Below are 15,872 nucleotides of genomic sequence, written 5' to 3'. Positions count from 1 at the left end.
GAGCAGCTCAAGAAGGCTGCCATCGGCTATCCTTGGCAACAACTTTCTCTTCCTTTCTCTGTACTAGAGCCAGGACAACACATCTGCCCAACTGCCTACATTTGAGATCTCAGAATCTCTTTATTCTTCTTGCTCACTCATAGCCTCTGTATTCAGTTAGGCATTAAGACCTTCCCAGGTCTTAGCAATGAGTACTGAATACATCCCTTACTTTCAATTGTCACTGCAAGCAACTCCCAGGCTGCCCTCAATATAATTCTTTGAATTTTTAAATAACATCATACTCATACAATTAAATTCCTCCTAATTAATACTTCCTTCTTGCCACTAGGCTTGCTATACTTTATTAATAACCTGTCATGTCTTAAAGTCTCACCACTATTTGACCCTCTGTTTTCAACTTTCATATCCAAACCACTTTCCTGTTTCTTCTGTGGTTCAACCCTTTCCCCCTTGTGTCACAAACAAATATTTTCCATTTTCTCATCTCTCTTCTTATCTCACCATCTGTGAATTCAGTAAAAAATAGAGTGGATTTTCCAAGCAAATGTACACTTAGAATACCTTCTTTATTTTTTCTATTCCTCAATCATCCCTGTTCTTTTTTCACAATAACTTATCCATTATTCCCTTTATCAAGCTTTTTTTGCCTCCACATACATACTACACAATACCACGTGTGCGTGTGTGTGTGTGTGTGTGTGTGTATCAGGTAGGGTTCAAGGTACTAGGAATATAGACAACTAGGACATATTTCTTGTTCTCAAGGAATTAGAGGTGTTCCTGGCATTCACCTTCTACACCTTAGCACTTACCAGGTTTAAGGACTGTTTACTAGTTTACCTCTGTATTTCTTTATAAAACATAGTTCCACAAAGTACAAAGATTGGTAGTCAATACATACCTGTTGAATGAATGGATGTTTAATTATTTTGCCTATAAAGTCTAAGTGAAGTAGGCAAATGGCTCCCAAAGTTCTCTGAGGGATCTTCCACATATACATGGCCACCTGTACTAACAGATCCTGGGTCTACTCAGAACACAACTGCAACGATCTACCAGCCTCTCTTCTACCATAGTCAACCTAGTAAATAGTTCTAAAAGATTTTTTTTTCCTGTAAAAATCTCTCTGTCTTGTATTAATTTCCCTAAAATCCCATTCTAAGTAGCAAATCATTTGTAAATAATGGCAGCCAGAAGATAAAGTGCAAGCCTGTAAAATGTGAAGTTAAAGAAGTGAATTTAGGGGCCAGCAGTGTGGCCCAGTGGGTTAAAGCCCCAGTCTATAGTGCCGGCGTCCCATATGGGCACCAGTTCTAGTCCCGGCTACTCCTCTTCTGATCCAGTTCTCTGCTATGGCCTGGGAAAGCAGCGGAAGACGGCCCAACTCCTTAGGCCACTGCGCCTGCATGGGAGACCCGGAAGAAGCTCCTGGCTTCAGATCGGCTCTGCTCCATCCATTGCGGCCATTTGGGGAGTGAACTAGCAGATGGAAGACCTCTCTCTCTCTCTGGTTCTCCCTCTCTCTGTAACTCTTTCAAATAAATAAAATAAACCTTAAAAAAAAAAAAAAGAGAGAGAAGTGAATTTAAACCTTAAGTTTGTCCATTAGGTGTATGAAAAATTTATTTCACCCCTTTGAGCCTAAGTTTCACTGCTTATAACAAAAGAACATTAACCCAACTGTCACATTTAGTCATGGTAATTTCTAAGAAGCCCCCAGATCATGCTGACATGGAAATCAGAGAAAGCTGAATCCCAACAGGGTTCCACAGAGTCACCTCTTTCTGGGGTCTACCAGATACCAGGCACCATGATAAGCACCCATATCTTTTGTGTGAAACCAAACTATGTATGAGGAGTTATTGCAGCATTCTATTAAATAGTCTGATTTTGGGGTACAGATTTCCTAGAAATGCTCTTGAAAAGTCTTATATTTACAAATACCTTAATTTTACCCCTTTCATTACATATTTTAATATAATTCTCAGGTTTAAAATAGAGATCAGGGGAAGTAATTGCAGTATGTCTACAAGCACCACTTTCCATATTTTATTTTACACTTTTGCTCTTTAAATTATGCTCTCTGAAACTGAAGGGAGACCTTTAAAATTGATTTGGTCTCAGGCAAAATTGATCATCAAATTTTTCTGTGCTTTTTGGAAAGCAAACAAAACGTTTCATTTTCATAGAGAAAAATAAATAAATAAAAATTTGTATAGCCATATAATTTGAGAGCTTTTTATTATATCCCAGGGTTCATTTTGAGAATTAAAAGGTATCCCACTGCCGAAATTCTTCTTTTCAGTTTTAAAAACCCACATTAATGTCATTTGCTCTCTCCCTTTGAACCAAGGTCCTTGTTGCTTACAAGTTTAAGAGATAAACAACCTCTATACATTCAATTTCCTTCAACAAAGAGTATCAAATAATCCTAAGGGAAAATATTTCTTACTTAGAATCTTCTCAATTTAAGATTAAGACAAGCCTATAAATTCTTTATACTTACATGTTAAACCAATTTAAATACCAGAACCCACAGAGATATAAAGAAACACTTTACAACTGCTCAGTATTCTAATAAATTAGTTTTTAATTTAAATACATTTGCAACAAGGTTTTTTTTTTTTTTTTCTGGAAAGTGCACTGTAATTCAGGGACTTTAAAATGCTTAAAAAGTAGTTTTATTATTAATTATTGCTAGTAATAATAAATAAGTTAGTTTTTATTAAGTAGCTTTATTTTTAATAATATTTTCTTAGAAACACTGTATAGAGTTAATATTTTACATTAATTTGATTCTAAATCCAAGAAAGTGGTTTTACATTTACATGTTTATAAATATGAAATTAAAAAGCTAATTTATTTTTTACTTCTATTATCTTATATGCCTTCAAATATTTATTTTCCATTAAACATACAACTTTATTATGGATACTGTTTTATTTATTGTCTTTAATATTCCTACAATACGAATTGATATTTAATTTATCATGTAAATGATTAAGTAAGTTTTAAAAATATGCTTAAGTAACTGTAAAATAAAGCGCATAGACATTTTTATCTTTAGGTTTATTTTATAGGATTGCTTGGGGCAGGCATCATGACAAAGCAGGTTAATGAACAGCATCAAAATTTTGAATCAATGAATATTTTCACATTAAATAGTACTTAATCTCCTCAGAAAAAACTTCCCTAATCGAAGTGTAAATTCCATAGCTTCCTCAAATACAGTACAAGATCTGTGATTACGTTTACTATAAACTCAAGTTTCAATTTAGAAGTCAGTCATAAATACATACAGGAAAAATCACATATATATTATGTTTAACAGTTTCAGAAACAACTTTCAGATAATATCAAAGCATTGAAAATTCTACGTGGTTCCTGTGATGTGTTACAATACTATTCTCTCTACTTTGTTTTTCATAGTCTCTATCTCACCTAGCTAAGAGATCACCATCTAAATACAGACAATGTTTCATTTCATCTCAAGGACAGTTTTATATAAAATTCAAACAGAAAAAGAAGTTAAAGAGAGAAGTCAGTACACCCTATCTTATTCTAATGCTTGTTTACTCAATTGATACAGTCCTTGAAGATGAAATTTCATTCAACTTAATGATCGTGAATTTTATGTATTTGATCTTGGTATACTTTCTTTCTTGCAATTTGTCTTACTAGTGACATGGAATAAAAATGTAGGTTACTCTACTCAAAGAATAAATAACTAAACAATACAAATACTTGATACAGAAACCTTATTCAGTTTCTCACAATTTTTTAAAGATTTATTTATTTGAAAGGCAAAATTATAGAGGGGCAGAGGCAGAGAGAGAGAGAGAGAGAGGGCTCTCATCCACTGGTTCACTCCCCAAATGGCTGCAATGGCCAGAGCTGCGCCAATCCAAAGCCAGGAACCAGGAACTTCTTCCAGGTCACCCAAGTGGGTGCAGGGACCCAAGGACTTGGACCATCTTCTGCTTTCCCAGGCCATAACAGAGAGGTGGATCGGAAGAGGGGCAGCCAGGACTCGAACCAGTGCCCATATGGGATGCTGCCCACTGCAGGAGGTGGTTTTACCCACTATGCCACAGCATCGGCCCTTCCACCATTTAAGAGTTACAAACATGACATTTTTGACATTTTTCTATCCTATAAATTTTTTTCGTGGAAAAAAATCCAATCAAGATATGTGCACAGCTGAAATATATATGCTGTATTTAAAAAATGTTAGGAAGGATGCAGTTGTGGTGCATAGGGCTAAGCCACTATTTGCAACAACCACATCCCATATCAGAGTGTCTGTTCCAATCTTGGCTACTCTGCTTCTGATCCAGCTTCCAGCTAATGTGCCTGGGAAGGCAGCAGAAGATGGCTCAAATACTTAGGCCCTTGACACCCATGTGGGAGACAGGATGAGTTCCTGTCTCCTGAGACTGTTTGAAGAGTTAACCAACATATGGAAGATCTCTCACGTGCGCGCACGCCCACGCTCTCGCTCTCTCTCTCTCTCTCTTTCTCCCCCCCCTCTATTCCCCACCATGTCACCCTCCCTCTACTGCTCTTTCAAATAAACAAATGTGAGACTTATATTTTCAGTATTTATTGGAATGTGATACATGTTGTCCCACTTTATTATGCCACAGGTGCTTCATTTAAGTGATGTTTTCCTGCTACAATTTTTGTGTATTCTAAAATATGACTACTTTTCTTGTTCTAATTCATCTCTCCAATACAATCACTCCCACATAAGTCATTCTATACAGTATTTAATGAGCTAAAAACAAACATAGCTCACGGTGGTAGCTTGTATTTAAACAAACCATTCAATGAATCACTTCCTATCCCAAAGAATAAGTACTCTATAAATCATCATTTATGTTTAAATACAAACATTTCAATGAAGAGCTTTGCCAAGCCATGCTATGGAGCAGATAGCTTATCTGAGGCACAGAGTTAAATGAGTATGAGGAGGCTACAGGGAACTAATGCAAACAGAGAAAAACCATCTCCCTAAAGCAGTGGATTTAATTCTAGTCATCTACTTCAAACACCCAGAGGGCAATGGAAAGTAAGATGCTAAGGTGCCTAGCACTAGAAGAGGGCTGAAATGCAAATAGTTCAGAATTTTATATTGAGCCTGACTCGATGCTCATCCTCACTGAAAATAGCTAAGGAGAAGGACAAGGTACGGCTTCCTGTTGCAACTTGAAATTCATTATTGCCAAGCATCTCGCATCTCTCCTGACTTTATTACATCCAAACCAGACTAACAAGACTAAGTCTTAGGTTCAAGCCCGTCAGCCTCCTGCAGTCTAAAAGTTACAGCTTTCTCTTTCTTCCTGAATATGCTTAACATTAGTCAGAAGAGGAGCATATGTGGAAAATGAAAGAGTATAGGTCCTTTACCAGCACTGGAAAAGCAAGACAAATTTCATGTCCTGCGGAGAATGGTTAAAAAGCAAACATCCTCACACATGGGAAACCCATGCACATCCTAATGAAAGAGGATGACAGTTCCAAAGCACTATGAAACACTAAGTTAACTAAAAGACCAAGGCTATATTTGAAATTAAGGATAGGACATTTATTTTAGTACAGAAAAATGAGTTACTTACACAACTTCTATAAAGTTCCAGTTTTTAAAACAGAAGTTTCAGGGGACAGCGCTGTGGCGCATCAGGTTAAAGCCCCGGCCTGAAGCGCCGACATCCCATATGGATACCGGTTCTAGACCCGACTGCTCCTCTTCTGATCCAGCTCTCTGCTATGGCCTGGGATAGCAGTAGAGAATGGCCCAAGTCCTTGAGCCCCTGCACTCACGAGGGAGACCTGGAAGAAGCTCGTGGCTCCTGGCTTCAGATTGATGCAGCTCCGGCCATTGTGGCCATCTGGGGAGTGAACCAGTGGATGGAAGACCTCTCTCTCTCTAACTCTCTCTGTAACTCTGTCTTCCAAATAAATAAATCTTTAAAAATGAAATAGAAGTTTCATATATATTTTTCTTTTACATACAAAATCTATTTTACATATTGTTAAATACACAATAAAGCATTTTCCAAAATGTACTACAATCTCATGAGAACATTTGATTTTTCTTATCTGAGGGAGTATATCATTAATTATCTCTTAACAGCAGTATCCCATACACATGACAAAATGCTCAGGATCACATGCCATCAGGGAAATGCAAATCAAAACCATAATGAGGTTTCACCCCACCCAGTTAGAATGGCTGTCATACAGAAATCAACAAATAATAAATGCTGGCAAGAAATCGGGGAAAAATGTACCCTAATCCACTGCAGGTGGGAATGTAAACTAGCACAGCCTTTATGCCTTTGTGGAAGACAGTATGGAACCTCAGAAAGCTGAAAATAGATCTACCATACAACCCAGCAATCCCACTCCTTGGAATTTACCCAAAAGAAATGAAATCAGCCTATGAAAGAGTTATCTGCATCCCCATGCTTACTGCAGTTCAATTCACAACAACTAAAACATGGAATCAACCCAGATGTCCATCAACTGATGATTTATACACACACACACACACACACGTATATATCATGTGGAATGCTTCTCAGCCATAATAGAAAGAATGAAATCCTGTCTTTTGCAACAAAAATGGATACAACTGGAAACCATTATATTTAGTTAAATAAGCCAGTCTCAAAAAGACAGATACCATATGTTTTGCCTGATCTGTGATAACTAGTAGAGTACAAAAAATGTAATGTATAGCAGTGAAATTGACATTTTGAGATTCAATGATTGTTTACAGCCTTTGCCTCCATTGTATGAATTAAGATATGGAAGAGGAGAGGAAAGAGGAGGAAGAAGGGTAGAAGCATGGGCAGGTAGGAGAGTAGGGTGGGAAGTATCATTATGTTCCTAAATCTGTACATATGAAATACATGAAATTTGCTTATCTTAAAAAGTCCAAAAAAATCAATAAACAATTTAAAAGTTGAATCTTCTGACACTTTCAAAGTTATAGCCTTTCGTCCCCAATAATAAAATATTAATGTTGTCATTTTTAAAAATATTTTAGTGGCTGGCCTTGTGGCATGAGTAATTAAAGCCATCATCTGTAATGCTGGCATCCCATTTGGATTCCAGTTTGTGTCCTGGCTGCAACACTTCCAGCACAGCTCCCTGCTAATGGCCTGGGAAAAGCATCAGAAGATGATCCAAGTGATTGGGCCCCAGCCAACCACATGGGAGATCCACATGAAGTTTCCGACTCCTGACATTGACCTAGCCCAATGCTGGTCATTACAACCATCTGGAGCGTGAACCAGCAGAAGGAAGATCGATTCTCATTCTCTCTCTCTCTCTTTCTCTCTCTCTCCCCTATACCCCTAATTCTGATTTCAAAATAAATGAATGAATCTTTTAAAAATTATTGATATATTGATTTATTTTCACTCACAGCTTAATGATAAATGACATGTCTAATCACCAAGATTTAAGAGTTTTCAATGATAGCATACAGAGGTTTAATGGATTACTGCTATTATTACTACATATTTCAGATCTAAGAATTAACTGTGCAATAAATTTATTTGTTCATGATCCTAAAATATGCTATTTCCCATACAATTGGCAAATAACTGAATTAAGCCATAGATTAAAAATCACCATTTATTACAGCAATGGATGGGACTTCATCCCAACACTCCTTATGTATCTTCTACATTATCCTCTGCTTTACTCATAGTTGATAGTTAACAGTTACTTGCTTAAAGTGGATATATAAAACAAAGAAAGTAAATTTAAAGTGTGAAAGCTGGTGGGTCAGGGGCATCTTTAGAATAACTGGGCTACTGAATGCAAGTGGTAGCAAGGAAGACCACGGGTTGACAAAGGACAGAAGGCTCCAGGAATTTTAATGAAGGTAAAGGTCTTAATAGTTCATTCCCATTACTTGCTACAATTTGCCTTGTTATAAAGAGTTCATAAAATGTGAGCCAACAGCACAAATTCTGTGATTTTTATGCCTTGCTTCTATTATATATGTCATAACCTTGTGGTGGAGATAAAGTACATAGTAAATAAGTTTTAGGGCCTTTTTTTTAGCCAAATATGTGGTGTTTCAGAGGTCCAATGTTAAACATAGTCAACAAGATTTTTTTTCCCAATAGAAATATAAAATGAAGGTTAGAAGAACGCTGAGTTGAAGGAGATAAACATCAAGTCTGTTATAATAAAATCATTTTGAAAAGAATGTATAACATTGCAGTGAAATTTATGCTATGTAACAAAAATTAAAGGAAGTATCTCTACAACATTATACAGTTTTGTATTTTTTATTATTTGTATAAACATATCCAATCCAATTTCAAAGGCCCACTTTCACTGTGTTCCTGCGGCCTTGGGAGATGGAAGAAGGGTCTTCAAAAAGTTCATGGAAACTGTGTATTATGAACAAACCATGCTTGGATTTCAAGAATGTTTTGTGACAAAATTAATTTAACTATTAATTGCATTTTCCATGAACTTTTTGAAGTACTCTCATATTAGCCAGGGCATTTTTGTAATAAAAGGAAACAACCTTATCTAGTTTAACAGAGAAAAGGAGAAATCACTATAAAGTTATCTAGAGTTCCAGGTATTTCTAGAGGACCCAAATAGCTGGAACGCAATCAGTCTTCAGAAGCAGACTAGAACCTAGAAATGAGTGTTCCACATCTGCAGTTTGTCTTAAGTATTCTTTTGCTCTGCTCTTCATACGTATCTCAGTGTGTTGCCTCCATTCAGATGTGTGCACAGCTCTGTCTGACATTCAAACCACATGACAAATACGGCTGGGCTCTGGTACCCAAGGGACCATGGAAAGGACATTTGCAGAAACAGAACATTCTGTCACAATTTCAATTTTTTCTGGGAATGAATTCCAAACAGATCTAGCCTTTGTCCAATTCCCACATACCTGATCTATTGGTGGAAATCACATGGAAACCATACATCTATAAAAAGAATCTTAGATGTACATATAAAGAATGCATCATATGTGAAATTAGTATCTGCTATGTTTTATATAGTGTTTTATAGCATTTTATACTGTTTCCAACTTCATTTTTCTCCATTAGCATTCCTTTTTCTAAAATGCTACTTATTTTCTTGGCATATATCCTGTGCTAAGTGTTGTGGTCTTACATGTACTCTTGAAAGAATCTCCAAAAAAGTTTTCTGTTCTCTTAAGGCATTCCCAATCTAGGATACAGACAACTTCTACTACAAATATATCATAATTAAGTATCATAATTATTAACAAAGTTTTGACACATACTGGTAGAAACAGAGCTTTTTCAACCAAACAACTAAAAAGAAAATAAACTTTTAATATTTTAATTCTAATATGAGTCATTTGAAAAATGAATACACAATGTCTTTAATATTTTGAGGTATTCATTTATTGAGATTGATACTAACTCTAGAAATACTAATCACATTCTCAGTTTTAAAAATACATTTTTACCACTTAGCTGACTATAGAATTTATGAAATTATCATAATTCTCTCTATAATTTATAATTCACTAAACAGCTTATGATAGTAATATTTGGCATATATTCCTTTTGTTTTATAACAGATGCTCCTAAGAAGTTTGTAAATATTACTGGAAAAAATAAAATACATTTCAATAATGTAATTATTTAACTGTATCTTAAAAATTCTTTTATAAAAAATAAATTCATAGTTGTGTAAATACTACATCTTTACCTCAAAGTTCCTCTGAAGTTCAGATTTCCCTATACCTATTCCAATAAATCAATTTTTTTTAAAAAAGTAAGAATTAGCACTTACAGCTGGCCTAATCAGAAAAAGAATAGAGAGCTAAATGTTTCCAAAAGGATAGGCTACCTCTGGGTAACTTCATATACACACAAATACATTTATATGCATCCAAGTATCAGTGTATACTTAGGTAAGTACTTGTGATTTCCTATGAATCTACTCCAAATGAAGTACAGGTTTTCTGAAATAGATGCACTTATCATTATCATCACCATCATCATCATCATCCTCATCATCCTCATCATCCTCATTTTGGTTACAGCTTTATTTCCTTTTCGTAAAATGCAAGAGCCTGAAAAGTCCACAGGGGCAGAAAGCAGATGACTGGCCTAAGTCACCAATTCTGATTTGATTGGTCCCCTGGCTCTCCTACTCCTCAGACTGTCAGAGAAAAGACAGACCTGTAAATGGTTGTATGCACACCCTGACAGGTGTTTTTATCAATCTGAGGAAATTGCTCTAACTTTAGGGTGTCAATCATTGTAAGATTGTTATTCTTGTTGTTCACCTTATCTATTGCCTACAGTCATGGTTCCTGTCAGGCACAAGAGCATAGCTACTGGAACAAGTAAGCAGGTCTCTCTTTAAATATCATGACACCAACATCCACTCAAAAAGAAATAAGAGAGAAACAGCTTTACCCGCAGGAAGGACAGGTCCCGGTTGTGCTCAATGCTGGTTATCTCCAGGTTGCCCATGACCACCTCACAGTTTTCATAGTACTTGCGCAAGGCTCGGTACTGCTGTTCCAGGTCTGAGAGAGAGCTCAGTTTATTTTCTGTGCCTGCACACACTGCAAAGATAAGAAGAGAATATTAAGCCATATAATCTTAATATATCATGCACAGTAATAATATCTTTCTCAAGACTCACTATTCTACAAGTCTATCCCAATTCTCCGAGTTAAAATCTTTGTATGTCTTAAGAGCAATAGGCTCACACATTGAAAACTACCTTCACTTTCATGTTTCTAAATTATATATGCTTATCACAGAGAGTAAGAAGACACAGATTCCAAGAAACATATAGCAAGGAGAAAAACTCAAAATAACATCATTTGCCGTAATCATACAAAGTATGTAAATGTATTTTATTTCACTTTAAGCATGATATTAATTATTTCTATTAGGATTATTCTAGAAATATAAATAAATTGAAATGTAAACACATAAATGAAAAATATAAATACATCAAAATGAAAAGATGAAAACAATACTATTTTTAAAATATCTTGCCTTATAAGCTATTCTAATTGAGTAGATTTATAACATAATTAGAATATAATTAGAATAGCTTATTTTATAAGAGGTAATAAATATAATTTGAAAATGAAGATTGCTTTCACCATCTTTTGATGGTCTATAAGACTTCAAAAACACCACAGTCTTAAAGTCAAAGCAAAACAAACAAGACTGAACTATTTATTCACACATATTACTGAGATATGGAGCAAATTATAACTTTTATTGATATCAACTGAATCATCTCTGTATAACCATGAGTATCTGAGGAATGATACCTTGATAATAAAAAATCTTAGCCTGCCATATTTGATGGGAGTTTGTGAATCTGTTCATATATGAGCACATGAAAGTATACATTTTTTCTGTGTTTTGCGTATAGGTATTTTTCTGTTTTCCACAAATCAGATTTTTATTTATTATTTTTATAGTGTACATAATCTTTAGCAAAACTTTTATTCATTATAAAACACTATATCATGAATATTGCAATACTAGTATGCAAAGATTGTAAATTAAGATTATTTGAGTAAGTTAAATAATACACACTGAATTTAAGGCAATATAAATGTATAAATTTCACAGACATGCAGAAGAGAGTTTAGTAATAAAATCAAGTGTTAGAGACAGAATTTACAAAAAAGCTATGATTCCTGATGTGTATTCAAGAGAACTGATTTGTATAGAGGAATGCAAAAAATCTTTATAAGGTTAAACAAATAATCAGTATCACATTAAAGCCTGCCATTGCCTAAGAATATACCAGGAAAAAAAATAACTTAATTTAAAAGCACTGAAGAACATTGTAGCTCATTAACCACAATGGAAATACATTATAAAAACAAAAACAGGGCCAGCGCCGCGGCTCACTAGGCTAATCCTCCACCTTGCAGCGCTGGCACACCGGGTTCTAGTCCCGGTCAGGGCGCCGGATTCTGTCCCGGTTGCCCCTCTTCCAGGCCAGCTCTCTGCTGTGGCCAGGGAGTGCAGTGGAGGATGGCCCAAGTCCTTGGGCCCTGCACCCCATGGGAGACCAGGATAAGTACCTGGCTCCTGGCTTCGGATCAGCGCAGTGTGCTGGCCGCGGCGGCCATTGGAGGGTGAACCAACGGCAAAAGGAAGACCTTTCTCTCTGTCTCTCTCTCTCACTGTCCACTCTGCCTGTCAAAAAAAATAAAAAAATAAAAAAAATAAAAAAAACAAAAACAAAACATACATCTGTACAGTCTATCTATCTAGAATTTATCAAAATGTATATTTTCTAGAAATACTCTTATAAATCAAATGATTTCCCCATCTAAGATATATAATAGAATATTTCATGAAGAATGTTAGGGAAACTTATGAAAGAATTTAGAGAAATAGAACTGGCCAAGTTAAAAAAAATCAAATCATATTTAACTGGAAAATATAGCTATTTAGATGAGTTTTTCATCACTTTGAAATTTTGAAACACAAATCATTTCCTGTAATTTCCCACAGTAGCATATTTTTATATTAAAAACATATGGGAACTGGTTAAATGGCTATTGCTTTGAACCACTTATTCTGGGGTACTTTGTTATGACAACTCCAGAAAAGCAACATAATCTTCAGACTATTTGTATCTGAAATCCACATAAAACAAATGTTAAAACAAAGACTTCCTTTCTCTCAGCTTATCAATTTCAAGCAACTCTTTTTCACTTCTGAGCTTCACTCCTGCTTCTCCCTCCTACTATGCTTCATTTTTTTGTTGCCTTTGAGAACACAGCTTTGTGGAGTGATAAGAAAGACACAAATGATCCACAATATTCAATTCTCTTTTCTTCCACAGCAGCAGACTGCATGATTTTTAAAAGGTCATGTCACACCCAAAATAAATATTTCATTTCTCTCCTCCTCTTGGAAATAAGTTGGCCAAGGGAGTAAGTTCTTACATGTTGTATATCACCTACTCAAACCTCTTTCCAGAAATGTACTTGGGGACTGATCATTACTTCACGCTTCCCTAGAGTTTGCCACAAGGAATGTAGACACCAGATGGATAAAACTTGAACTACCATCTTGAACCAAAGAACAAGTCATACAATGCAGAGATGGCTGAGAAGTGAGCTACAAGAGAACAGCATTTTCAAACGGTTGTCTTACATTGTCATATTACCACTAACATCAAGACAATGGTAGTATTGACAGTAACTGCTAAAATATTACACACAGGAAAAAGCAATTCTGGTTATGATATACGATCTTTTTTTTAAAGTTTTTTTATTTATTTGTTTGACAGAGTTACAGACAGTGAGAGGGAGACAGAGAGAAAGGTCTTCCATCAGATGGTTCACCCCCCAAATGGCCGCAACGGCTGGCGCTGTGCCAATCTGAAGCCAGGAGCCAGGCGCCTCCTCCCGGTCTCCCACGCGGATGCAGGGGCCCAAGCACCCAGGTCATCCTACACTGCCCTCCCAGGCCACAGCACAGAACTGGACTGGAAGAGGGGCAGCCAGGACTAGAACCTGGCACCCATATGGAATGCCGGCGCCACAGGCAGAGGATTAACCGAGTGAACCACGGTGCCAGCCCGTGAAATATGCTCTTTTTTTTAAATTTTTTTTTTTTTTGATAGGCAGAGTGGATAGTGAGAGAGAGAGACAGAAAGAAAGGTCTTCCTTTTGCCATTGGTTCACCCTCCAATGGCTGCCACAGCCGGCGCACCGCGCTGATCCGATGGCAGGAGCCCGGTGCTTCTCCTGGTCTCCCATGGGGTTCAGGGCCCAAGCACTTGGGCCATCCTCCACTGCACTCCCTGGCCACAGCAGAGAGCTGGCCTGGAAGAGGGGCAACTGGGACGGAATCTGGCTCCTCAACCGGGACTAGAACCCAGTGTGTCGGCGCTGCAAGGTGGAGGATTAGCCTAGTGAGCCGCGGCGCCAGCAAATATGCTCTTGACCTTATGCAACTGTAACTATAATGACTGGTTGTTTGACTGAATACGTTCAATTCATAATCAAATTACATGATTATTCTTGATCATCTGAATATTTTACTGGTTCCGTAGAAGGTGACCATACTATTAAAACTAGTAAACAATCAGGGAAAACTACATTGCTGCAGATAACTACAATAATATTCCACATAAGCAAGAAAAAATTGATTCACATAAATGTTGTTTGTCAGTCAAGATGAAAGTCCAGGATCTATTTTTTTCATTATACATTAGAGGATTTCTTGGAAAACCCTTAGTCTATGATCTTTATTTTACTGCTTGCAGAAAAATTTTAAAAATTAACATAAAATGTCTACTGAGAAATGTATTATTATATGGGTTTATGGAATACACACTTTTAACTATTCTAAATTCCAATGAAGACAAACATATTTACATAAAAGTACTTATAAAAGTAATTAGGCATATCTCCATATATTAGTATTAAGTATGCTGCACTATTTCTAAAATGTACCCAGTTCCACCTTACAACTTACATGTTATAAGCTTCCTTCAGTAGGAAATAAAATCAACGCTATAATATTAATCTGTAAAAATCAATATGTAATCATCTAAATGAGAAAATTTCCATAGTATTTAGTGTATTCTGATCTTTTCTGTAGAAGCGTAAATTAGTTTCGGGAGATACATCTATTATTATAAGAGCAATACTAAGTATTTTTGCATTTTTCAATACTGCATAGATTGAAAAAATTAAGTACACAGTATGGAATTATTTGAATGTGGATAGATTTAAATTCATAATAGATTTTCATTATCAACATTCATTCATATATTTTGTATAGTCCAAATGTTGACAACTATGTATAAACATCTCATAATGGACACTACCATACATTATAGTCACCAGCTTATATAAAAGATCCACAAAAAGATGCATATTCTTTGATGATGGATTTTATAAGTGGTCATTATTTTGTATCTGTTGATCTATACATAACGTAGTGTTTTGCAAGAAATTATCATTAATATTTTATTTGACATCAAAATGACTAGTGACATTCAAATTGAATCTCAACTCAAAATAAGTTTCCATTGTTCAATAAATGACCAGCTGTGTTTTACACATACTTGTAAAAAGTAAAATTTGAATACTTTTAGAAATATTCACCAACAAAGAGACACTCCAATAAGCAGAAAATCTAATTAATCAGAATGCTATAATTACCAAATATCCTAGTTCTTAGTTTTTACTGCGTGTTGTTCAATTTAGGAAATATTTTTACATTGGTGAGGCTTTTCTTTATACATACATTTGATTCAAATGATCTAGAATCAATAGTACATTCATTACATTCCTTAAAATGTATCATGAAAGACAGACTTGATTTTAAAGTATTAGTTTGGATAAATGCATAAAAATAATGTGCAATTCTCTTCATGGAGCTGTCACTGAATGCTTCACAACTTTCATTTGTCAATCGATTTTCCAATCAGGCAATGTATACAAGACAATGTTTAAACCATCACGCTTCATTGATTTCACAAAGCTGTTTATCAAAACAGAATTGAAAAATCTTTTTCACCAACCAAAACATGTTTAACAAAATTCAGTCCCCTTTGCCAACACTATTATCAAGTTGTTAAACTATAAGCTTAAAATAGTTCAAGTTTCTAAAATCCTAAAATTACATGTATTCCCCGGAGTTTTCATTCCAAATTTAACTAAAGGAGTGAAGCTCGATGTGGGGCCTCAGTGAAATCACCAATTTTTCTATTTGCTATTGATTCCATTACAAATGTAGCTACACTTGACAACACAGGCCTTTTCTTCTTCTCAACTTCAGATTTACGTCCAACAGCACGTGAGTTATACAATCCTCATACATTAAAAAATCAAG

General features: G+C 35.6%; 1 protein-coding gene across 4 annotated transcripts in view; it reads right to left on the bottom strand.

Annotated features, from left to right (window-relative positions):
- ERBB4 (erb-b2 receptor tyrosine kinase 4) overlaps nt 1–15,872 on the bottom strand; it is a 1,252,881-nt gene that overhangs the window by 792,416 nt on the left and 444,593 nt on the right. For all 4 annotated transcript variants that reach the window (XM_017343079.4, XM_008259104.5, XM_051849159.3 and 1 more), the window contains exon 2: nt 10,449–10,600. In XM_017343079.4, coding sequence (XP_017198568.1) covers nt 10,449–10,600 — 152 coding nt within the window. The remainder of the gene's footprint in view (nt 1–10,448; nt 10,601–15,872) is intronic.

The sequence above is a fragment of the Oryctolagus cuniculus genome, chromosome 3 (genome assembly GCF_051225735.1).
Source record: "Oryctolagus cuniculus isolate XC-2025 breed Fujian yellow rabbit chromosome 3, ASM5122573v1, whole genome shotgun sequence".
In the NCBI taxonomy this organism is placed as follows: domain Eukaryota; kingdom Metazoa; phylum Chordata; class Mammalia; order Lagomorpha; family Leporidae; genus Oryctolagus; species Oryctolagus cuniculus.
This window is presented reverse-complemented; position numbering and strand designations above follow the sequence as displayed.